Source organism: Pogona vitticeps, chromosome 6 (assembly GCF_051106095.1).
Source record: "Pogona vitticeps strain Pit_001003342236 chromosome 6, PviZW2.1, whole genome shotgun sequence".
Taxonomy (NCBI): Eukaryota; Metazoa; Chordata; class Lepidosauria; order Squamata; family Agamidae; genus Pogona; species Pogona vitticeps.
Window position 1 is genome coordinate 42,218,054 of NC_135788.1, and position 24,587 is coordinate 42,242,640.

A 24,587-nucleotide genomic window follows, 5' to 3' on the forward strand; every position below is an offset into this window, starting at 1 on the left:
CTTCCGAGGTCGGTAAAATGAGTACCCAGCTTGCTGGGGGGGGGGGGCAATGTGTAGCCTGTATAATTAAAATTGTAAACCGCCCGGAGAGTGCTTGTAGCGCTATGGGGCGGTATATAAGTCCAAAAAAAAAAAATTATCACCTGTTATACATTAAATTCCACAGTTTGTAACTTGTGTCAGTTATACTATTGTTACCTTTTAGACTGGTAATCTATATCCCACCTGGTCATAGGGCCATGTATAAATATGATGGTCATATAGTCTTACTCCTGTGTCAGATGAAGTGCACTTGATTCATGAAAGCTCGCATTAAAATGTACCAATTAATCTTTAGGTGCCACAACATTTTTGTCTCTTCTTTCTTTAAAGTCTGACACATAATAAACAGAATTGATTATCCATATGGGGCAGTAGCAGATTTTTAATCAGCATTAAAAATGCTGTTTATTATGTTCATTAGTACAGATGTAAACGGATTTTATTATCTTCTCTATGAGTGATAAATCAGTTAAACTCTATACTTTGTTTGATTTGACAAAAAGAGACAATGTTCCATACTCATACATTTCTTTTCTTTTTTCCCCTTTTTCCTTTCCTTGCATGTTAATATTCCTTTTATATTCATTCATTCATTCATTCATATACTCCACTGTCCTCTTATGTTCTTGTGTCCTGGTGTTGCTCCTTGCAGCTTTCAGTGCACTACAGTTTAGCACTGGATAGCATAATTTGCCAAACATAAGATGGTTCAGTCTCACTGGCTTTGACTATGCTAGTCAATGCTATGAATTAAAAGAACAGTATCCAGAATGGAGTCATAAGAAGCTGATGAATTTTGAAAATAATTAAGAAGGAACTTCTGAAGTAGCCTTGAGAAGGATTGTGAACATTTCACACTAAATGAACCAATTTAGTGATCCAAATAATTATACAAGTGTCCGTGCATCTTCTGAGATATATGCGTATGATGTCCACAAGTTTCCCTGTCCCAAACCATAATTCCTATGAATCTTATAGAATGAAAACTGAGAATCTTAGATGGTTGCAGTTCAAATCACATGAGAAGGTTTTCACCTCTGCAGTAAGCAAGTCAGAGAAAACAGATATATGGCACATCTCAAGAACCTGAAACAAGGTGACTTGGAAATTATATTCCATATGAAAAGTACCTTAAGCACAGAATTTTCCATTTAAGTCTATTTTCAGTATTTTTGTTGCCTTGTCTCCTTCACGGATTGCTGCCTTGTTGTGGAGAAGGGGCTTGACTAATTCAGAGAAGCTATGGGCTATGCCGTGCAGGGACACCCAAGACAGACAGGTCATACTGGAGAGTTCTGACTAAACATGATACACCTGGAGCAGGCATTGGCAAGCCACTCCAGTATTTTTGCCAAGAAAACCCCATGAACAGAAACAAAAGGCTAAAAGATATGATGCTGGAAGATGCGCCCCTCAGGTCGGAAGGTGTCCAACATGCTACTGAGGAAGAGCGGAGAACAGGTACAAGTAGCTCCAGAGTTAATGAAGTGGTTGGGCCAAAGCCGAAAGGACGCTCAGCTGTGGACGTGCCTGGAAGTGAAAGGAAAGTCCAATGCTGCAAAGAAAAATACTGCATAGGAACCTGGAATATAAGATCTATGAACCCTGGTAAGGTGGATGTAGTCAAACAGGAGATGGCAAGAATAAACATTGACATCCTGGGCATCAGTGAACTAAGGTGGATGGGAATGGGCAAATACAGTTCAGACAATTGTCATATCTACTATTGTGGGCAAGAATCCCGTAGAAGAAATGCAGTAGCCCTCATAGTCAACAAAAGAATGGGAAAAGCTGTAGTGGGATATAATCTCAAAAATGATAGAATGATTTCAATATGAATCCAAGGCAAATCATTCAACATCACAGTAATCCAAGTTTATGCACCAACCACCAATGCTGAAGACGTTGAACTCTACACATGGACCTCACCAGATGGGCAATATCAAAATCAGATTGATTATATTCTCTGCAGCCAAAGATGGAGAAGCTGTATACAGTCAGCAAAAACAAGACCTGGAGCTGATTGTGCCTCTGATCATCAGCTTCTTATAGCAAAATTCAAGCTTAAACTGAAGAAAGTAGGGAAAACCACTGGGCTAGTAAATTATAATTTAAACCAAATCCTTTATGAGTGAGTATACAGTGGCAGTGAAGAACAGATTTAAGGAACTAGATTTGGTGGACAGAGTGAACGAAGAATTATGGATGGAGGCTCATAACACTGTACAGGAGGCAGCAACAAAAAAGAAATGCAAGAAAGCCAAGTGACTGTCCAACGAGGCCTTACAAATAGCAGAGAAGGGAAGGGAAACGAAATCTAAGGGAGATAGGGAAAGTTACAGAAAATGGAATGCAGACTTACAAAGAATAGCAAGGAGAGACAAGAGGGGCTTCTTAAATGAACAGTGCAAAGAAATAGAGGAAAATAATAGAAAGGGAAAAACCAAAGATCTGTTCAAGAAAATTGGAGATACGAAAGGAACATTTTGTTGAAAGATGGACATGAAAAAGGACAAAAATGGGAGAGACCTAACAGAAGCAAAAGACATCAAGAAGAGGTGGCAAGAATACACAGAGAAATTATATCAGAAAGATCTGGATGTCCCGGACAACCCAGATAGTGTGGTTGCTGACCTTGAGCCAGACACCTTGGAGAGTGAAGACAAATGGGCCTTAGAAAGCATGGCTAACAACAAGGCCAGTGGAGGTGATGGCATTACAGTTGAACTACAGTATTTAAAATCTTAAAAGATGATGCTGTTAAGGTGCTACACTCAATGTGCCAGCAAGTTTGGAAAACTCAGCAGTGGCCAGAGGATTGGAGAAGATCAGTCTACATCCCAATCCCAAAGAAGGGCAGTGCCAAAGAATGCTCCAACTACCGTACAATTGCACTCATTTCACACGCTAGCAAGGTTATGCTCAAAATCCTACAAGGTAGGCTTCAGCAGTATATGGACTGAGAACTCCCAGAAGTACAAGCTGGATTTCTAAGGGGCAGAGGAACTAAAGACCAAATTGCCAACATGCACTGGATTATGGAGAAAGCCAGAGAGTTCCAGAAAAACGTATTCTTCTGCTTCATTGGCTACTCAAAAGCCTTTGACTGTGTGGACCACAACAAACTATGGCAAGTCCTTAAAGAAATGAGAGTGCCTGACCACCTAATCTGTCTCCTGAGAAACCTATATGTTGGGCAGGAAGCAACAGTTAGAACTGGATATGGAAACACTCATTGGTTCAAAATTGGGAAAGGAGTACAACAAGGCTGTATATTGTCTCCCTGCTTATTTAACTTATATGCAGAATACATGATGCGAAAGGCTGGACTGGAGGAATCCCAAGCCGGAATCAAGATTGCCGGAAGAAATATCAACAACCTCTGATATGCAGATGATACCACTCTGATGGCAGAAAGTGAGGAGGAATTAAAGAACCTCTTAATGAAGGTGAAAGAGGAGAGCGCAAAAAAATGGCCTGAAGCTCAACATCAAAAAAACTAAGATCATGGGCACTGGTCCCATCACCTCCTGGCAAATAGAAGGGGAAGATACGGAGGCAGTGACAGATTTTACTTTCCTGGGCTCCATGATCACTGCAGATAGTGACAGCAGCCACAAAATTAAAAAACACCTGCTTCTTGGGAGAAAAGCGAGGACAAACCTCGACAGCATCTTAAAAAGCAGAGAAATCACCTTGTCGACAAAGTCTGTATAGTCAAAGCTATGATTTTTCCAGTAGCAATGTCTGGAAGTGAGAGCTGGACCATAAAGGAAGCTGACCGCCAAAGATGTGATGCTTTTGAATTGTGGTGCTGGAGGAGGCTCTTGAGAGTCCCCTGGACTGCAAGAAGTACAAACCTATCTATTCTAAAGGAAATCAACCCTGAGTGCTCACTGGAAGGACAGATGCTGAAGCTGAGGCTCCAATACTTTGGTCATCTTAGGAGAAGAGAAGACTCCCTGGAATTAGACCCTCATGTTGGGAAAGTGTGAAGGCAAGAGTAGAAGGGGATGACAGAGGATGAGATGGTTGTAAAGTATCTTTGAAGCTACGAACATGAATCTGACCCAACTCCGGGAGGCAGTGGAAGACAGGAGGGCCTGGCGTACTCTGGTCCATGGGGTTATGAAGAGTCGGACACTACTAGACGACTAAACAACATCAACAAAAGTAAAATACTTTCTTCCAAGCTGACAACTAACTTAGACACGTTGATCCAGCCACAGAATATGCTCATTATTTGCTAAATCTACATACCATCTTTCCAAAGAAACTAATTTGTAAAAAACCATAATGTTATATTTATTTATGTATTTATTTATTTATTCATTCATAAATTCATTCATTCATTCATTCATTCATTCATTCATTCATTCAATTTATATCCCGCCTGTCTAGTCGATACGACCACTCTAGGCGGCTTGCAAAATCATAATACAGTAATACAATGATGATGATGATGATGATGATGATGATGATGATGATGATGATGATGATGATGATTAGCCAGTTGGAATTCAGTGTCAGGTTATGATTTACCTCAAAGCAAGAAACAGCTAATTCATGCCTAGCCATAATTTATCTAATACCCAAATTCATCATTTGTTCATTTATTTTTGCTCAGTATTTTTTCAGATTTGTTCAGCATCTTTAAAAATCATTTTCTTGTTAACATTGGCCATTTATGTGGTGGTGTTTCTTTCTAAAACTAAAAGCAGATTCATCTGGAAGGTTTTTATAAATAAGTGCGGATTGGTTTTTTTCTTGGTGTTAGCTCCTGGCTTTAGATCCATTTCTTTTAAATTCAGTACAGCTATGGTGCATCTTTCACATATCGACAAATAGTTGTGCTTTTTAATCTGATTGAACATGATGGAAAAAATTGACTAACTTCTTTTAGTGAGCAAATTGCTTTTGAGAATACCTCAGGTACATCTCAGAGAATACTTCCCTGTGTATACACACACACGTGTGTGCATGTGCACACGCTCATACGTGCCCATACATACACATGAACACATTGTGTTCTCTGTCAGCTGGAAGCAATTTTCAGTGCACTCCATCTTCCCTTCATTCTGGCCTATACAGGCCTGCCTTGAAGCCTGGCAGGGTCTTTAAAGTGATAAGCAACTTTGTGCTCTTTCTGGTCACGCAGTACAGCAACAGTAAATTCCTCCATGATAATACAGATATGAAATGTGCACATTTTCTCCTCTGAAGGGAAACATTCAAGTATCAATTACCCAGTAGGCTTAGATTTATGCAAATCTTCATTAGAACAACAAAGAGTAATAAGTAAGAATGGCAGCTAATTAAACCCCCCCCCCCAGCCATATGCAGTGATTCAGCTGAGTTTAACACAGAGCTACAGCTGCACTGGCAAGCACTACTATTCCACTCAAGCAAGCCAAGGAAATGAAAAGACACAGAAATCTACAAAAGATGTTGGGAAAAGCCTCTTTCCTCCCTGGTTTTACATCACTGCTCTTTTGTTTCTGATCACTGGAGGCAGGCACTTGTTGGTCCCTGTTAAACAACTGGTGTCAGATTTGACTTGTAAACTGTCCTGTGCTCTTTTGTTCCATTCTTTGTGCATTTTGTTTGGCACCATTGGGCAGCAAATTGTGTTAAGAGGTTTCTGATTTTTGTTCACAACTGAATGGATGGATTACTATGATGGGGAAGAGGGGAAATACGCAGCCGATTTATAATACAGTCAGAGAAAACATAAATGTAACAGTTGGCAGAAATATTTATTTATTTATTTATTTATTTATTTATTTATTTATTTATTTATTTATTTATTTAGCTTATGTTCCACCCACACTACCCAAAGGTCTCTGGGCGGCTTACAACAATTAAAATACAATCAAAATAAAATAAAAGATAAAATGATTAAAATACAGTTAAAATAGATATTCTAAAAATTGCCACCAGGACCCACAGTTGATGTTATTTCAGTTAAAAGCCTTCTCAAACTGGAAGGTTTTGACCTGGCGCCGAAATGTCATCAACATCGGCGCCAGACAAATCTCAGTCGGGAGAGCATTCCATAGTCTGGGGGCAGCTGCCAAAAAGGCCCTTTGTCTGCAAGCCATCCCTCTTACCTCCTTAAGGGACGGCTCTTTCAAAAGGGCCCCCGGGCTAGATCTTAATTGCTGGGTAGGCTCATATGGAAGGAGGCGGGCCTTCAGGTATCCAGGGCCCAAGCTGTTTAGGGCTTTATATGTCAAAACAAGCACTTTGAATTGGGCCCGGGCAGCAACTGGTAACCAATGTAATTTAATCAGAATCGGCTTGATGTGTTCCCTGACGGAATAATAGAATAATAAGGAATAATGAAATGATAGTATTTGCATTTATGTAAAAGTGACACCTACCTGTAGTTACACATGGTGAAGTTGTATAAAGTTTGCTAAAATGGCAGTTTTTAAATTTTGCATTGTTAAGGATGGTAGAACTGGATAGTCAGTAGAACTTAAAAAGAAAACCTTAGTCCCAGTGGAGACACACATGGCTACATTCAGTCCTAATGAAAAGTCAAAACTATTGAGAAGTTGGCATAGTGTCCTCAAAGACTGTATTGGTCTACCCTCACACCAGTTAACAGTGGAGGGTTAGAGTGGAGAATAGCAAAACTGAAGAGGAAGAGCTTCTTGGATTGTGACTTCCCTGAGAAGCCAGGGTTAGAAGTTGTTTTTCCCCTCTTGATTTGCTAGGGCTTCAGCCAGCTTCCTTGGTAGTTTAGCTATTCTTGCTTTTGGGAGAAGGTAATGAGAGGTACCCTGTACAAGCTCATAGTTGTGAACAGTAAGCCAGGATTCTCAGTAGTTCTTGTTTTTTACCATATCTAAGTGCAATCAGTGTCTGGGATTGTTTGCTATAAACCCATGTGTTTACTGTCCCTTGCCAGTTGTCTATAATTAATAAACAGTAGATGATACTTAATGAGAGATGGGCTAAATCTTACAGCCTACTCATGGAGGGCCTTAAAAAGCAATGTCCCAGAGAACACAATTCCACATGGCAGGTATAGCATTTAAGCACTTCTTGTTTTGCTTGTTGTTCCAATTATTCCAGTTAAAATCTAGTGTTTCTCTTATCATCAACTTTACAACTTTACTACACAAGCCATTATTATCTCAGTGTAAAATGTCCTAGTACTGCATAATTATGGGCATGCTGCATGTATTTTGGCTGATATGGTTGATAGTAGCTCTTATACCCACTGAGACACCCAGAAATGACCAGCATTAGGAATTGACTAGCTACTGAGGGCCTGCTACATACTCAGAATGGAGACTATACCTCTTCAGGCCCATGGTACCTCTTAATAGGAGATAACGAAAAAATGATTGTTGTCCAGTATTCAAATCCATGTGGTTCTGCTTCCATTTTATTCTGAATTATCCCACATCCAGGCCCAGAGATAATCTGGAATAATTAAAACACTGACCACATAAGTTATGGCTACATAAACAAGGGTTGATACATTGAAATTCTTCCTCAAAAATGTAATACTAATGTGAGGAAAAATAATATGCATCTTTTTTAATGTATGTGTTAGTAATACCTTCCATGTACATATCAAATATAAATAACAAAATTGCTGAATTAATTTCCATGTGCTTATTTACGTATAAATGAAAGCATATAAGAAACTTACTCCAGACTTCCCTCCTAGAAGTCAAACCTGTTTTGTTTTGCCTCCCTCTTCTACTGTGATTAGCTATTTTATATCAGTTTCATTGTAGTAGATATACAGTATTGCTGTCATCTACAAATAATTTTTTTCTAATATATTATCACTGGAAATAGTCCAAGAGTGCAAAAAAAGCCCTTTCATTTCAACATGTACAGTGGACCCTTGACTTACGGAATTAATCCTTATTGGAACGGTGGCTGCAGGTCGAAAAGTCTGTAGGTCGAGGTTCCATTGACCTACAATGTATTGAAAACCAATTAATCCGTAACCAGCCGTTTTTGTTCCATTTTGGTTTTTTTCCGGTCTGTAAGTCGATTCTCCAGCTGCAAGTCGAACCTACATTTTGTGGCCAGAGAAGTCTGTAACTCGAAAAGTCTGTAAGTGGAGCCGTCTGTAAGTCGAGGGTCCACTGTATAGCACTTCTAAATTTAGGAGAAATGATCAAGGTAATAAAGTGTAAATAAACATTTGTTAAGTTTTTCTTAACATACTATTCTTAAAGACATTTTTTTAAAAAATAGTTCTGAATGGCACTACTTTGATGAGGGTTAGAGACAAATAATTTATTTACGTATATTGATAATCTCTTTTAGAAATACTATATATGTCGAAACAAAGTCTTGGTTACACAGTATTATGGATTTGTTTGAAAAAGCAAAGCAAATAAATGACCCGTTAAGTTACAGTTTTATTAAAGTTGTATGAAATATTGGTATCGATGAATTTGTAAACTAAATGTACAAACAGTGTGCTTTTCTGTTCTCTGTTTTGAAATAAAGACATCCATAAATACACAAACAATGGTTAGGTATTTCAGCATTCCACATTAGTTCTGCTTTTCACCTGTTAAACTGGATATGTTTTTGTGTGTTTTCTCATAAAAAGAGTATCCAAGTACTGTCAAAAGAAATTTCTTATAAAATATGAATGCCTGGTTGGTTGTGTAGCAGATGGTTTATTGTTTTCTTGACATTTTATTAGTTGATAAGGGGAATAAGCAGTTTAATATCTGATATGCTTTGTAAAATTAACTGATACTGGCATTTTGAGTTTCCAACACAATGCACACTGAAGGCATGCATTTTAAACTATCAAATAAAGTTATTTTTTCTTCTGAAATATGTTATTTTCCTGTTTTCATTATAGCAATATTGAATAATACTGATAATCGTCAAAATTACAACAAAAATCAGAATTCTCAATTAGTGATGATATAAATCCAAAAAGTCATAAAGAAGTCATTCTTTAGTTCCAAAATCACCTAGAATGACTGTTTGACTTTTATATATCTTGAAGATACATAATGTCTCTTACAAGGGGCATTGATATTTAGCTCCTTTGCTCTCTAGGAGTCTGGTGAGAAACTATTTTTATGTTGCTGTTAAGTATTTCTCAGAGAAGACATTACAACAGATACTTCTAAGAATTTCTCACACTTGCTATGGGCTAGTGACAAAGTCCTAAGATTACTGAGAAGTATCAGAAGTTTATAATTTGAGACGTTAAGTGATAACATATCATATACTACACTGCTGGTTGTTTAGGATAATAATGCATTTTTAGAGTATTCTTCCAATTTCCAATTTGGTTTTTGTGAGACGAATAGAACTGTAACAACCCATGTACAAGAGAGAAATATCAGCAGTCATAAAGCAGCCTAGGGGTTTTCAGATAGTCTAAATATACTTAAAGAAATGCATTTGGGGGTGGAACCCCGTAGAACCACCTTATGAAGTACCAAACATAGGAATATTGGTTGACCAAGAGGAAAACAACTTGAAATCAGATGGGAATGAGAGTTGATTCAAATGCCAGAAAAGAATGGAGAACACATTGATCTATAAAGGATAGGATGTACCGCACAGTCAGTTCAAATCAATCCTTAGTACACAATATAAAGCTATTTTTAAATTACTTGAGGGATGCGGAAAGAAGCTGTCCAGAGTAATTTAAAGATATATTCAATGCACAACTGGGATAGGACATGGTGTCCAAAAACCTGTTGCTTAGTTACACCTGTGAAAGGCAAATGGCATAACAGCACCTTTTTGCTGGAAGTTAAGGATTTTGGGGCACATGTCAAAACATTCAAGCAGAGATTCATTGACAGTGAGAAATCGCTGTAGGTTGCACCACTTGCCCTACACAGGTGTAACTAAGCAACAGGATTTTGGCCAGCATATCCTCCTTATCAACCCCTGAAAAAAAGAACTAAGCATGTCTAATGTAATCTGAGGTTTGAAGAAGCAGACTTGTCCACGAAAGCTCACGTTAAAATATAGCAGTTAGTCTTTAAGGTGCCACAATGTTTTGTATTTATTTTAATTTTAATTTTGCCTGATAGTGTAATTGGAAAGCATAAGGGCAGAGAGAGGAAAATTGTGCTCTGTGGGTAAAGTGAGTTGGCTGGATCCCTAAACAGAAGCACTACCCGGTTGTATTATAGTAGTAGTTGTTCCTGCTTTACCTGTTACTGAGTGGCATAACTTCACTGGATATTTCAGAAGACAACACTAATCAATGTTTTTTAAAACTGAAATGCATTATCACAATGTAGCAAACTCTGACACTTGACTAGTGTTCAGACAAAAGATCTGCAGATGAAATTGATTTGAGACTACAGTGGACCCTTGACTTACAGACGGCTTGAGTTACAGACTTCTCTGGCCGCAAAATGTAGGTTTGACTTGCAGACTGAGATTTGACTTACAGACCAGAAAAAAACCAAAATGGAACAAAAGCGGCCTGTTACAGGATTAATCGGTTTTCAATGCACTGTAGGTCAATGGAGACTTGACTTACAGACTTTTTGACTTGAGAACCGCCTTCCAATACGGATTAAGTTCTCAAGTCAAGACCCCACTGTAGAATGTAATATTGAAGAAATTAACTATTTCAAAAGTTTTCCGTCTCTTAGGTAAAGATTATGAGAGGCTGTATGCCTTTTTCTCATTCTGGCATTTTTTTGTGAAAAATTTACAAAATGTATTTTTTGTTCTAAACAGAGCCCTGTATATTGTGGGACGAAAACACACTCTTCAGGTTTGTGCAAAATCCAAGTGTTTTGTTTTGTTTTTTGCTAAACAAAAATACCCACACTGTGTTTGGGTTGCTGTTGTTAATGAAAAAAGTGCTAATCTTTGCATTCTCACAAAGGAAGGAAAAATATCATTGTCGATTGTTCAGTGCGGTGTGTCAGTATGTCAAAATACCTTTTTTCACTGAGGATGAGAACATTTGTGAGTATTTGTTGTCCTTGTTGCTTTAGTGTTCTGGCCAGGGATGACCAATTTGCTTTGGATCTGGCAAATGTTTAACTGTTTTGCTTTCTTTGCAGCTGACCCTCTGGTTGGAAGTATCGCTACACAGTATATGACAAACAGAGCAGAGCATGACAGAATGGCCAGACAGTGGACCAAGAGATATGCTACATAGGAATCTGCTGTAGAACATGCTGGACCTGTGCAAGCACATTCACTAAGTGCATCAATTGCTCTCCCCTTATTTTATTACATTTTGAAGCATTTTGTGGCGAAGTTGGCTACCTTCCCCTTTTCTCCTTTTTATTTTTATTCTTTTATTTTATTTTATTTTATTTTTGTTCAACTGAAAATTGTATCTTTAAAATATAGATGGGAAAATTTGGGTTACAGTACAAGGAATGTTGGATCTGTAATAGTATAGAGCTTTGTCACAAAGCTTTGTATTAATGTTTTTTTCCACTTGTGTGTCTTTTGGGGGAAAACAATCAAACTCAGAACTATATCTTGTTTCTACTTAAATGTAGTGTTTAGGGTTATTTTTTTGTACGGAAGTCTCTACTGGTGGGTGCATGTTATTGGGAACAGGTTTTGTATAAAAAGCATAAAATCAAGAATCACTGTGCATCACTAAAACTGTGTTTTAACACTAGCCTTCTGTTTCCCAAACAAAAGGCTACTGGATTGAGGAGGATGATATGTATTTTGATTTACTTAAAAGGAAATGTGCTTGTAAATTTTTTAGGGACCTGCCACTTTTGACTGTGGATCAGTTGATGTAGACTTGTATTATTAAAGCACTCAATAAAAACACTGTGGCTTATAACATGCACTTCTTCTGGGGCAGTGCTTATACCCTGTATATGAGATATATCCAGGTCAGCTCTTCCCATTTATGAACCTGCATATAACTAGAGATTCTACTACTGCCTTTAGATCTGACTATTCCAATGTGCCATGTAGACTAATACCCCTAGAAATGGTGGCACAAGAATATAACTGATCCAGTTTGCTGCCGCTTCTCCATGATGACAGTGACAGGATTTAACATCTTGAATATTTTCTCAGTCTTGTAAGATCCAGCTCACAAGTTGCAATTCCAGCATTCAAGCAATAGAATGTATATGATATACTGTATATGATATATACTTCTGACAAGCTCTCTGATTTCATCTGGCTTGGAGTCTGCTTAACACTTGGAAAAATCTTTGAATTAGTATTGGGATACATAATTGTGTAGAAAGAAAATTACCAACATTATTGAGCAAGTTCTATGTTTCTTTAAATGTGGAGAATCTTATTGTATAGTACAGGGAGCCTCATGGCACAGTAGTTAAATTGCTGTACTGCAGCTAAAACTGTGCTCATGACCAAAACTGTGCTCACGACCTTGAGTTCAATCCCAGCTAGCCAGCTCAAGGATGTCTCAGCCTTCTGTTCTTTCATGGTCAGTAAAATGAGTGCCCAGCTTGCTGGGAGGAGGGGGGCAATGTGTAGTCTGTGTAATTAACTTGTAAATCGCCCAGAGAGTGCTTTAAGTGCTATGGGGTGATATGTAAGAAGCATGCTTTGCTTTTTTGCTTTTTTACAGGGCACTTACATTTTTAAGTGCACTACATAGGACTAGTTATAATGGACAAAAAATAAGGATTAATAATTTCTGTAGATAAGAATGATTAACATGAAAGATTTAAAAAGCAAAACCAAAATGTTAATTCAGTTGATTTACGTGCACTGGGGTTTATTGTGTTATTTTACAGGTTACTGTGACAAAGTTCTTTTCTAAAGTACATGGGCATTGTTTGCCCATGTATCAGTCAGTGGTGATTTTAGACATATCTGACTTGCATACTTAACAGTGCTCCTATGATCTGAGTGGGACAAAATCCAGGCTTATAGAAATCTACTTCGGTTTTTTCCCTAGAATCTCCTAGTCTGCCAACCGAAGTCAGATGCAAAGTAGTTACACACAGAGTACAAACATAAAACTAGAATCAAAGAATGATGTACCTCTGAGCATATATTTTAGATGAAGAGTTTGTTTCCAATATAAATAGTGAATGTACCACCCTTTCCAACAAATGCCCACTTCTGGTTTTCCTTAAAGCTTTTCTCAGTTAATTAGCTTAATCTGTAGGGCAAGTGAGGAAACTGCTGTATAATCCATACTGGGTGCTAAAAAGGCAGACAAAAAGAGAGTGCACTTACCTAATCCATCATCTAAAACTATCTCCGGCTTTAAAAAGACTGCATGGTTGCTCTCTGTGTAGAACTTGTGAGTTCAGACAGGAAATAGCTCTCGATTTACTATGCAGATTTGTTTTTTTCTAAAATGGAGGACCAGACTCTTTTACTTTTCCAGATCCCAACAGATCTATGAATACTCCAAGCCTGTTGGAATGTCTGGAACTTTCTTTCATTATTCTGTATTTGGAAACACCAGCAAACTACATGGTCAGTCCAGACTCCTTCCCTCCCCACTTCCCTGCCCTCCTGGCACTTACTTTTGTAAGCAGGGTTTCTTTTTCTTTTTTTTTTTCTTTTTTGGTAGAACTTTTTTGGCTGAACTAATAAAGATATTAACTCCAGCATGAATTTTAGACTTTTTTAAATAGCCAGTAGCTACCCAGTTTTGCTGATGACTTTTTTTTGCTGTTGTTAAACAATAGAGGCAAAACTGTTGCTATTCCAACCAGAGAGATTTCAGTGGATCCCATGCTACCTTTCATCTGCCCTGTCAGATGTTTAGAATTCTGTTGGTTTGAATACATGCCGATTTCTTTGCTTCAGTGTATCCTACTGCAAAAATGTTTGTGAGAATTGAATGGTCTTTGAATCAGACGGACATCACAACTTTTGCCAATGGATAAATGTTGCTATGAAGAACAGTGACAAAAAAAGTCTAAAGAAGCTTATGGGAAAAGGGATGGAGCACAAATGAACCTCCTGGGAGATATTTGGAAAGAAGGAAAATGTGAACATGTAAGAAATCTGCAAGAACAACTGGAAAATAATTCAGCACTTCTGTAAATACTGGATGTCATTATCATGCCAGAGTATGGGAGAAGAGGGGACAAGATAGTAAAATACATTACCATGTTTCCCTGAAAATAAGACAGGGTCTTGTATTAATTTTTGTTCCAAAAATGCATTAGGGATTATTTTCAGGAGATTTTTTTTATGCACAACGATCTACATTTATTCAAATACAGTCATGTCATCTTCTTCTGATTGCTGCACAAGGGTGAAGGGTGGGATTTCACTTAACGGGCTTATTTTTGGGGGTAGGACTTATATTACGAGTATCCTGAAAAATCATACTAGGGCTTATTTTCAGGTTAGGTCTTATTTTCCAGAAAACAGGGTATGAAAATAATACAAATCAGCTCCATGGCAGATAAAAGTAAAGCCATAGTACAGTCACAATCACTATTAAATCATTGTCCTTGCTGCCTATGTATTTAACATATCAAAATCCAAGTAGTAGATGTGATGCCCATTTAGTTCAGTCTGTCCCTAATGCAGGGCATACATGAAGATCTTTGCCTCTGTAAAGTGTTGTATGGTACAGCCTACACCTGCACTAGTTGTGCAGTATCTCTGGATAGTCTCGACCCAACTAACCCACATACTGGAGTACAGGCAATATCACATAGTAATTGACAAGATGTCAGTGGCAGCCAATGGATGGAAAAGGAGATGAAGAACTCTTGGACATTTTGTGGAGGTGTGGAACAAGGGCTAGTAGCCAGATAATGAACTGTGCTGGAGAGTACAAACGAAACATCCCCTACCATCTCATTGTCCAGCAACTTTTTATGAATATCCAAAGCTAGTAGTTGGGGGGAACCTGCCAGTGACCTCCTAATAGGTATGTGATTGCAGGGTTTCACATGGAGTGCTGAATTATGTTTTTTCAAAATTACATTTTCCTGCATGTACAGCTATGTACTGAAGGTGATATGTAAGCTTATTTCCCCCCCCCCCCCGGACTATATTTAGATTACAAAAGCAACCATTATTCTTAATCAGTCCAGGTAATGTTCGGCAATAAAATGAATCTACTGCACCCAACATTTCTAGCATGTACTATGGCAAGGGTATTTCTGCTCAGAATTGACCTTCAGGCTAATTTTAGACATGTCGATCTAGGAGAAAAACTTGCTCAGTGAAGGAAATGTGTGGGTGTTGTGATTTGAAAAGTATGTTTCAATGCTGATATTTAAATTGTGTTTGTTTTGCAAATGCAGGCTAAAAGATTGCACCATTTGTTTCATAATGCAATTAATTTTGTTTATGTATTTGTAAATTTTTTTACCGCACCTTTCTCCCCAAAACGACGCAAGGCGGCTTACAACGTTCACGGGACAATATTTAAAGGCTAAGAACAGTAAATATACAAATATTTAAAAGAGTCACTATAAGTATTACAAGAGTCATTAAGTTCATCACTATTGAATTCACTGGGACTTACCTCTGAGTCGAAATATCCAAGTCTGTCATTGGTATTAATCAGCTCAAGTTTTATTTGCAAAAATAAACTTACAATTTTGTTCACATTTACCAGAAATGAAAGTCAATTGAATTCACTATGACCTTTGGCTGATCAGACTGTACAGTAAGGACTGTACACTAAGACACTAATATCACAGTATCTTGTATCATACTACTACCAGAACCTTCTACAAGTATTGTAATAAAATACATCTTAAAATAATAACTTCATACCAAATATATGTATTATAATATTTTGTTACTTCTCTGAAATGAAAAAATATGTTTTAAATCAGGTATAATGTTTACTGTACATTTATACCCCTTTTAAAAATGTGAGAAAAAATCTTATATCCATTGGCAATTTTTAATCCACTATGATAGTGATAAAAAGCTTAAGCAAGACATACTGTCCAGGGCAACAGGAATGCCTGTACATGTATGATAATTTAAAAGATTTACGGACTAATTTGGTCTTACTTTCTAATTTACATCAGAGATCTTGAATGATTGTCATTTTTTTGCTATTTGGCTTAAAATAAATGTTTGTATTGTGCAATTACATTAGGGAAGGCATTTCTAATTTTAAGCAATTCAGATGAATTGCTTAAATTCAGATGAATTGCTTCTCATTACTTATGCTTGTTTTTCCAAAAACAATTCTTTATCACTGTGTTTTTTATAATTACAGTGATCACAAAGAACACATTTACAAGCCAAAATCTTACATCAGCTCTGTCCCTACTGCTTCATATTTCTGGTGAAGGTAAATTACAATCAATAAAGATTGTGTCAGCATATAAGTGGTGTCAAAGCAATATGTTCAGGCAATCACCAGGAGAAAAAGTGCTTAGGTAAACAATTATAGAAGGTGCATGATAGCTTTACTTTTTTTCACACATCCTGCAGCTTCATTACTATTGTGAGAAACATAATTTGACTAGCACTCATAAAATTTGACTATAGTATGAAACCAAATGAAGTCGGCCAGATGTTTGTTAATATTATTATTATTTTAAAAGAAATACTTCCATTACAGTCATTCACAGTACTGAGAATTAGGTCTTCTCTAGCAGTGTAAATAACTTTATAGTTGTGAATATTTACAGCGATAATCCGTTCCAGCAAAATCGCTGTAGAGTGAAATCATCATGAAGCGAAATAAAAAAGACCATTGGAATGCATTCAAAACTGTTCAATGCGTTCCAGTAGGTGAAATACCTGCTCGTCCAGCGAAGTTCCTCCATAGGACGGCCATTTTCCAGTGCCTGTCTTGCAAAATGAGGTCCAGGAAACAGCAGGCGGCCATTTTGAGAGCCACCAATCAGCTGTTCCCAAAACATCATGGGAACCGATAATCGTACAGCGATTTTGCCTATTAAAATATCGTAAAGCAATTTCCTCATCTAACGAGGTAATAGTCAAGCGGGGCACCACTATATATAGTAATTCCATTAGGTGAATGTCTTGAAAAGGCCTAACATGCTCAATATGGCATATCTTCAGCTAAAAGCCTACATTCATTTCCTCAGATAGCTGCCTCTACCATGACCTAGTTGCAAGCTTCCTTCCCATGTCCTACATGCAAGCCACTTGTCATGCTATGCACAGTACAGGTCTTCATCAAGAGATGCTGGAACAAATTGCTTTCAGATAAGCACAGCAGGGACTTCATGCAATCATAAGGCAATTATATGGGACCCCCACGTACACACATGTGTGTATCTGGTGAACACTTTCTGGGCTATAAAGGGCAGGAAACATCTTGAAGCAATGAGCTTAAAAAATCACAAAGTTAGCTGAAGACATTAATGGTGATTTTAAGACTTAATCAGACCTGTCAAGTGTCAGTCACGTGTATGCAACTGACATGTTTATTTACGTATTAAGTATGTGTAACTGAAATCTTGTGTCCTAGAATAAAATCTTTGAATTATCAGTGTTAAATAAGATGAATAAGACCAATTTAGTGGTAATTCATAAAACATGATTACATTACATATTAAACTTCTGACTTGGTTTAGTAGTTAAATGACAGCTAAAGAACGCCCTGTACAGAACATTTAATGCACAATTCCTATCCTTTGATGTTGTTGCCAACCACCTACAATCTCCAAGGTAACAGGGAGGAAATCTAGATTGTAAACAAGCATGTCTCTTCACTGTTTTTTCTGGTAATTCTAAACTCATCCCTTAAAGAAAAGGGCATTCAATTTTCTCTTACTTATTTTTATGTTATTTAAATATTGAAATTATTCACTATTTAAGGCTTTTTTTCTTAAGGTAACATGGGAACTGCTTCTAATAATACATTTTTATTATTTCTGACTCTTTGTTACATAGAATGAAGAGTTAATAACCGAATGCACTGAACATGATAGCATTCAAGAACTATAAAGGAATTAATTCTTCCAAATTAATTAGAAAAGTGTCTTGTATGTAGTGTTGATGGTGTAGCATGCTGCACTGAGATAATTCAGTAAGAGACTTCAGTCTATGAGTGCCATAGTTTTCCATTTTCATACTGTTTGTTGGTGTGTTCACACATTCTCAAGCTTAAACTCAACTGTCCCAACTACAGTAGAGTTTAATCTGTCTATATTTTTTTTCAATGGGTCTACTATAGTTGAAATAGGTACCACCTCGGTGGGAAGGTAAACAGCATTCCATGTCTAGTCACGCTGGCCATGTGACCATGGAGGATTTTCTGTGGACAAAACGCTAGTTCTATGGGTTGGAAACGGAGATGAGCACCACCGCCTACAGTTGGACACAACTTGTCAAATTGTCATGGGGAACCTTTACCTTTACCTTTGTGCTATAGTTGGGGCTAATAATTTGATTTAGATCACTAAAGGCACATTTAGTGACCTAATTCACTACAACTCTTGTGTTACTAATAGTGGATTTGTCAATGTTGATCATTTGGAAATTATTTTAGGTATTAAGAGGCATATTCCCTCTGATACAGGAAGTAATTTGCAGAAACATGCCAGTGTCTGATAAACTCTCCACATTGTACATATAATTTGCTCCTAGATGTATTGTTTACTAGAAATAGCACATTTAGATGGTCCAAGCAGCAATGATGTATGCTGACTTTTGAATTGCTAGTGCTCATTGTGAGAGTCCCATAGTACCCACCTTCTCAGAATCCCCCCCCAAAAAAAAAGCTGGCTCAATCCACATTAACAAATTAAGAGCAGGTAAAGCTTGCAGTTCTTAATTATTGTTCTTTTTCGTGGCCTCTGTGAATGCACACATATGGGTATTGTCTGTGCCTGCGCTGACTCTCTCGGAAGATTCTAGAGCTAAAAGTAACTTTTTTTGGTGTGATCCTCCATGAGGTATATGCTCCTCCCACCCACCATCTTCCCCAGTTCCTTTTTTCCGCTGAGCTGAACGGTTCTCAGGAAAGATTGAGTGCTTCACTATTTGCCTTTTGCCTATTTTTCTAGGCTCCTTTGAGCCTTTGTTTATTTGTCTTTACTTTAAATTGCCTACTTAGTGATCCTCCGCGTTTTTTGTTTGCCTAATCGGCTTCCCGCGGTCTTTTTGTTCCCTTTTCCCCTTTTCCCCCTTCCCTCCCCCCTTACCTAGTCTTTTGCTTATGGCCTCGCCGTCTCCTTTTAAAAGGTGTACGACCTGTTCGAATAAAATTGCACTTTCTGACGGGCATAGCCAGTGCCTTTTTTGTTTGGGTGATGAACATCCTACCCATTCGTGCCCTGCTTGTAAAAGTTTAACCAAGCCGGCACTTAAACAGAGGCTCCAAAGACTTTGGTCTTATCTCTGGCAAACAGCCATGAATCCTTCTACTTTGTCTTCGGAACTGGCTAGATCTCCTGCCCTCTCAGCCGATAGACTTCCAGTGGGCCAGTCTACCTCTGATTCTACCTCCGTGCTACCAGTTAAGGACATTGCTGAAAAAGCAAAATCGTCTGGTAAGCACAAACTGCCCTCTTCTCAGAAGCCTCGAGCTCACGATCCTAGCTCGAAGAAAAAACCTAAACCTGCCCCTAAAAGGCCCAGAAAAGACAAACTTCCCAGAATGGAGCCCCCTCAGTCTTCTCTGCCTTCCCCTATCCTCGAGGAATCGTCCAGAGAAGCCCCTGACGGAGACGATGCCCATGATGTTCCCCCCCCCCACGATGGCATCCCAAACCCCGAATATTGGCCTCAACGTGGCTGCGCCACAGTCCAGCCCGGCCTCAGCCCATTCCAACCCTGACTCGGGGCGGGCAGCGGAAAGCTCGGCATCCGACCTGGAGGTTCCCCCCTCGCCTCCACAGAAGAGAACGGAGAAACGAAAGCATCTTTCTCCACCGAGGTCAATCCCATTGCAAAGCGACTTATGCCCTTTTCCAATGGTACCATACCATTTTGACCCCTTCATGTGGCAATCTTGGTACCAGAGTTTTCAGCCTGAGCAGGCTAAACGGCCAAAAACTACGCCGGAACTTCCCCATGCCGTTCCCTTTCTGGATTCAAGCCGCCTCCGTGCGACTGCCTCGGCCCCAGCAGCTTCGGCTCCTCCCGTTCGCCCCCTCATCCCATCAAAACAGATGCAAGACAAGGTTCGCGAGGCCCTACCAGTGCGTCCTGCACCCCCGATGCCAGACCCGGTAACATCTCAGGGTCCCTTCGAAGACTTGCCACCCCAAGGGCATCAAGCTCCCCCGAGGGAAGGCTTTGGCCCATCGGACTACCCTTCGTCTCCAGGCTCCCCCGCATCTTCGGAGGCACAACAATCCCAGTCCTCCCATGAGCCCGATCTCCCCCCTCCTATCCCGGATACGAGGGGCAGCCATGCTTCGTCCTCCTCAGATGACTTCTCTTACTCGACCCTCATCTTGCAGATGGCACAAGCCCTGAATCTCGACATTGAGCAACCCCCGTCCGCTGATGCCAACCCGGTGTTCGATGACATTAATCAGGAGCGTCCCATTCCTTTGAGTCTCCCTTTCAATAAGTCTATTCTTCAACTTATCAAGGACACTTGGGGAAAAACCCCTTCGATCATGCAGATCTCTTGCCGCACTGATGGCCTCTATAGAACCCACGGTGCCGATGCCGAATTCCTCAATAAACATCCAGTGCCTAATTCTATCATCGTTGAGTCTAGTCAAGCTAGAACTCAGACTAAGTCCAGACCTACCCTCGCCAATAAGGACGGTAGGAAAGTCGACACGATGGCCAAACGAATTTACTCTCTGCAAGCCTTCTTACTCAGAAGCATCAGTTATCAAGCAACTATGGGCGCCTTTCAGCGTCATCTTTGGAATCAAATCCTTCCTTTTATGGAGTCATTTCCTGAGCCCATGAGATCTGACCTTATCAATATTCATTCACAGGCCATTTCTCTCGCCAAGTATCAAAGAATTGCAGCACGACACTCCGCTGAGGCCGCTTCTAAAACTCTGGTCACCTCTATTTCGATTCGACACCATGCTTGGCTTAAATCCTCCACAATCTCTGATGACACCAAATCGAGAATTGAGGACTTGCCCTTTGACAGTGCCAGCCTGTTCAACTCCACAACCGATGACACCATGGAGGACTTCCATAAGAAGCGCAAGACTGCACGCTCTTATTCTGCTCAACCGTCTTCCTCCTATCAACGGCCCTTCTATCATTTAGGCCAGTATCATCCTAAACAATATCAAAATCAAAGGTTCCAACCTTACAGGCAATATCGCCCCCAGCAAGTTGACAGGTCTTACCTGCGCCTCAACCCCTGATGGCATCGTACCGACCTCAAGCCCTGCCTCGTCAACGCCAACCCTTTCGAGAAGCACAGCGAAAGGGTAAGCAATATTGACAATTACCTATGTCTCAATTGTCTAATATCACTCTTTGCCCAGTGAACTGTACCAGACTGGCCCCATTTTTCCATCGTTGGTGATCCATTACCTCAGATAAATGGGCCCTATCCATTATAGCTTCTGGCTATCTCATAGAGTTCTCCGAACTACCTCCATTGGGGTTCATTCGATATACCCCTTACTCTTCTGCTTTGCAGGACGAGGTCACCAAACTCCTCCAAAAACAGGCCGTTTTTCCAGGCCCTACCTCGGACTCCCTCAACGGTTTCTACTCAAAATACTTTACTGTTCCTAAGAAAGATGGTGGCCTCTGCCCCATCCTTGACCTTACCCATCTCAACCGTTTCATATCTACCCACAAATTCTGCATGCTTACACTGGACTCTATTATCCCTTTGCTTTCCCAGGGAGACTGGTTCATAATGATTGACCTGCAGGACTCCTATTTCCACATATCCATTCACCCGGACCACCAAAAATTCCTCCGGTTTCATTTCAGCGGCACTGCCTTCCAATTTTGCGCCCTCCCATTCGGGCTCTCCACCGCCCCCTGGACTTTCACCAAGTGTATGGCCGCCTTCCTCAGGCTACAGAAAGTAAACATTTATCCCTACATCGACGACTGGTTGATAGTGGCGACATCGTACCACAATGCCATAAGAGTGTGGGACTTAACCCTACATGCGCTCCACAGTCTCGGTCTCAAGATCAACCTCGAAAAGTCACACTTGACCCTGAACCAGACTGCCAAGTCCATAGGCATGGAGGTAGACTCCCTCCGTGCAAGAGCCTTCCTGCCTCTAGACAGGATCAAAAAACTCTGAAAGGCCGTTCACCTTTTTCAAACACATCACTCCGTTTCGGCACATCATGCCCAACACCTCCTGGGACTCATGGCATCGATGACTGCTGTTGTCCAACACGCCAGGCTCAAAATGCGATCCCTGCAGGCATGGTTTCTTTCCCTGTTCAATCCACTCACAGACCCTCCGTCAGCCCTGTTACCGGTGACACCAGAGCTAGCCTCCCAGCTCGACTGGTGGACTCGTCCAGACAACCTTCTCATCGGCAGGCTCTTCTCGCCTCTACGACCTTCCATACAGGTCACAACCGACGCCAGCCCCACGGGGTGGGGTGCTTATTGCCTCCGGCACACAGTTCACGGACTCTGGTCCAAACAAGAGCTGCCACTTCACATAGATCATCTAGAACTGCTCGCAATCATCAAAGCGTTCCACGCCTTCCTTCCCCTCATTCGAGGACAAGTAGTGCAGTTGGCAACAGACAACACCACTGCACTCTTTTATGTCAACATGCAAGGGGGTACCCATTCCCCTTCCGTGCTCTACCTAGCGGTCGACTTCTGGGAGTGGTGCTATTCCCACCATGTTTTCCCTATTGCCGTCCACATTTCCACCGACGACAACACCTTGGCAGACCGCCTCATTCAGCTACCGATGAGAACACACGAGTGGACTCTGAACGATGGCATATTAAACGGCTGTGCCGATGATGGGGTACTCCCTCGATAGACCTCTTTGCAGCTGATGCCAACAAGAAATGTCCCCGGTTCTGCTCCAGAGCAGGACGGGACAGCAACTCTCTGGGAGACGTGTTCCTGATGGACTGGTCTCAGGACCTCCTGTACGTTTTTCCTCCTTTGCCTCTCATCCAGCAGGTGATCGTCTGTCTCTGACAGGACGGAGCCAACGGCATCCTGATAGCTCCGTACTGGCCCCGCCAGCCATGGTTCACTCTCCTGGTCTCGATGTCGTTGGACATGCTCTGCCTTCCTCTCCACCCAAATCTCCTCTCGCTCAACCACAGCCTCGTTCTTCACCCAGACATTGCCTCTATCAGTCTTGCGGCATGGAGGATACTCCCGATGTGATGCAGGTTCTTCTTCGAGCCCAAAAACCTTCCACTACCCTCCTATACGAGAACAAATGGAAGTCTTTCTTAAGATATACTCAGGACAATAACTTACCTCCTGTACCTGTCTCTTTGAAGACCCTGCTCACTTATCTCCTGCATCTCTTCAGTTTTGGCCTTTCTCAGTCCACATTAAAGGTCTACCTTTCAGCCATCATGGCTCACCAGCCGGATGATTCTCCCTCCTCCAAGTTGTTTTCTCGCCCAACTGTCAAGAAGTTCCTCAAAGGGCTCAACAACATTCGGCCTCCTCAACAACGCATCACCCCCCCAGTGGTCACTGCAGCTGGTTCTCAATGCCTTGATGTGGCCTCCGTTCAAGCCCATGACATCCATCGACCTCAAATTCCTGACTCTTAAATCAGCCTTCCTTGTTGCGATCACATCAGCTAAACGGGCTAGTGAACTCACTGCTCTTCGAGCTGATCCTCCCTTTATCCAGTTTCACCCCAATAAAGTGACTCTTTTATTTTGATGTTTCCTTTCTCCCGAAGGTGGTCTCTGACTTCCACCTCAACCAACCCATCATACTACCTTGCTTCTTCAAGTCGCCTTCGTCGCCCCTGGAACATATGCTCCATAACCTCGATGTCAGGCGTGCCCTGGCTTTCTACGTCGAAAGAACAAAGACCTTTAGAAAGTCCAATAAACTCTTTCTATGCTTCCATGGCCCAAACAAAGGGGCCTCAGCATCCTCTCAATCCATAGCTTGTTGGATTGTACAGACTATTTCCCTTGCCTACAGCTTGTCGGGGAAATCCCCTCCAGAACATTTGACAGGTCATTCCACCAGGGCGCTGTCTACCTCTACTGCCTTCCAGCGTGGCACCGAGGTTCCTGACATCTGTCGTGCTGCTACGTGGTCCACGCAGTCCACATTTGTCAAGCACTACCGGCTCAACGTCAGAGCACGCCAAGATGCTGCATTTGGCAAAGCTGTCCTGTCATCCTTCTTACCGTGACGACCCACCAACCGGTAAGTGCAGCTTGCTAGTCACCCATATGTGTGCATTCACAGAGGCCACGAAAAAGAAAAAGAGGTTACTTACCTGTAACCATAGTTCTTTGAGTGGTCCTCTGTGAATTCACACAACCCACCCATCCTTCCCCTCTATCCATCACGGGTTAACTATGTAATTATTTAATTAATTCTTTCCTTCATACCCGGTGGATAAAATTAAGGAACTGGGGAAGATGGTGGGTGGGAGGAGCATATACCTCATGGAGGATCACACCATAAAATTGTTACTTTTAGCTCTAGAATCTTCCGAGAGAGTCAGCGCAGGTGCAGACAATACCCATATGTGTGAATTCACAGAGGACCGC

General features: G+C 40.6%; 1 protein-coding gene across 3 annotated transcripts in view; it reads left to right on the top strand.

The window, feature by feature from the left end:
• The window catches only part of UBE2E2 (ubiquitin conjugating enzyme E2 E2), a 248,138-nt gene extending 226,093 nt beyond the window's left edge, over window positions 1-22,045 (top strand). For 2 of the 3 annotated variants that reach the window (XM_073003389.2, XM_020807469.3), the window contains one exon: window positions 11,088-11,836. In XM_073003389.2, coding sequence (XP_072859490.1) covers window positions 11,088-11,185 — 98 coding nt within the window. In that variant the 3' untranslated portion in view covers window positions 11,186-11,836. Of the gene's footprint in view, window positions 1-11,087 lie in introns of all 3 variants that reach the window. The other variant, XM_078377277.1, reaches the window with a different exon arrangement.
• Window positions 22,046-24,587: the final 2,542 nt, after the last annotated feature.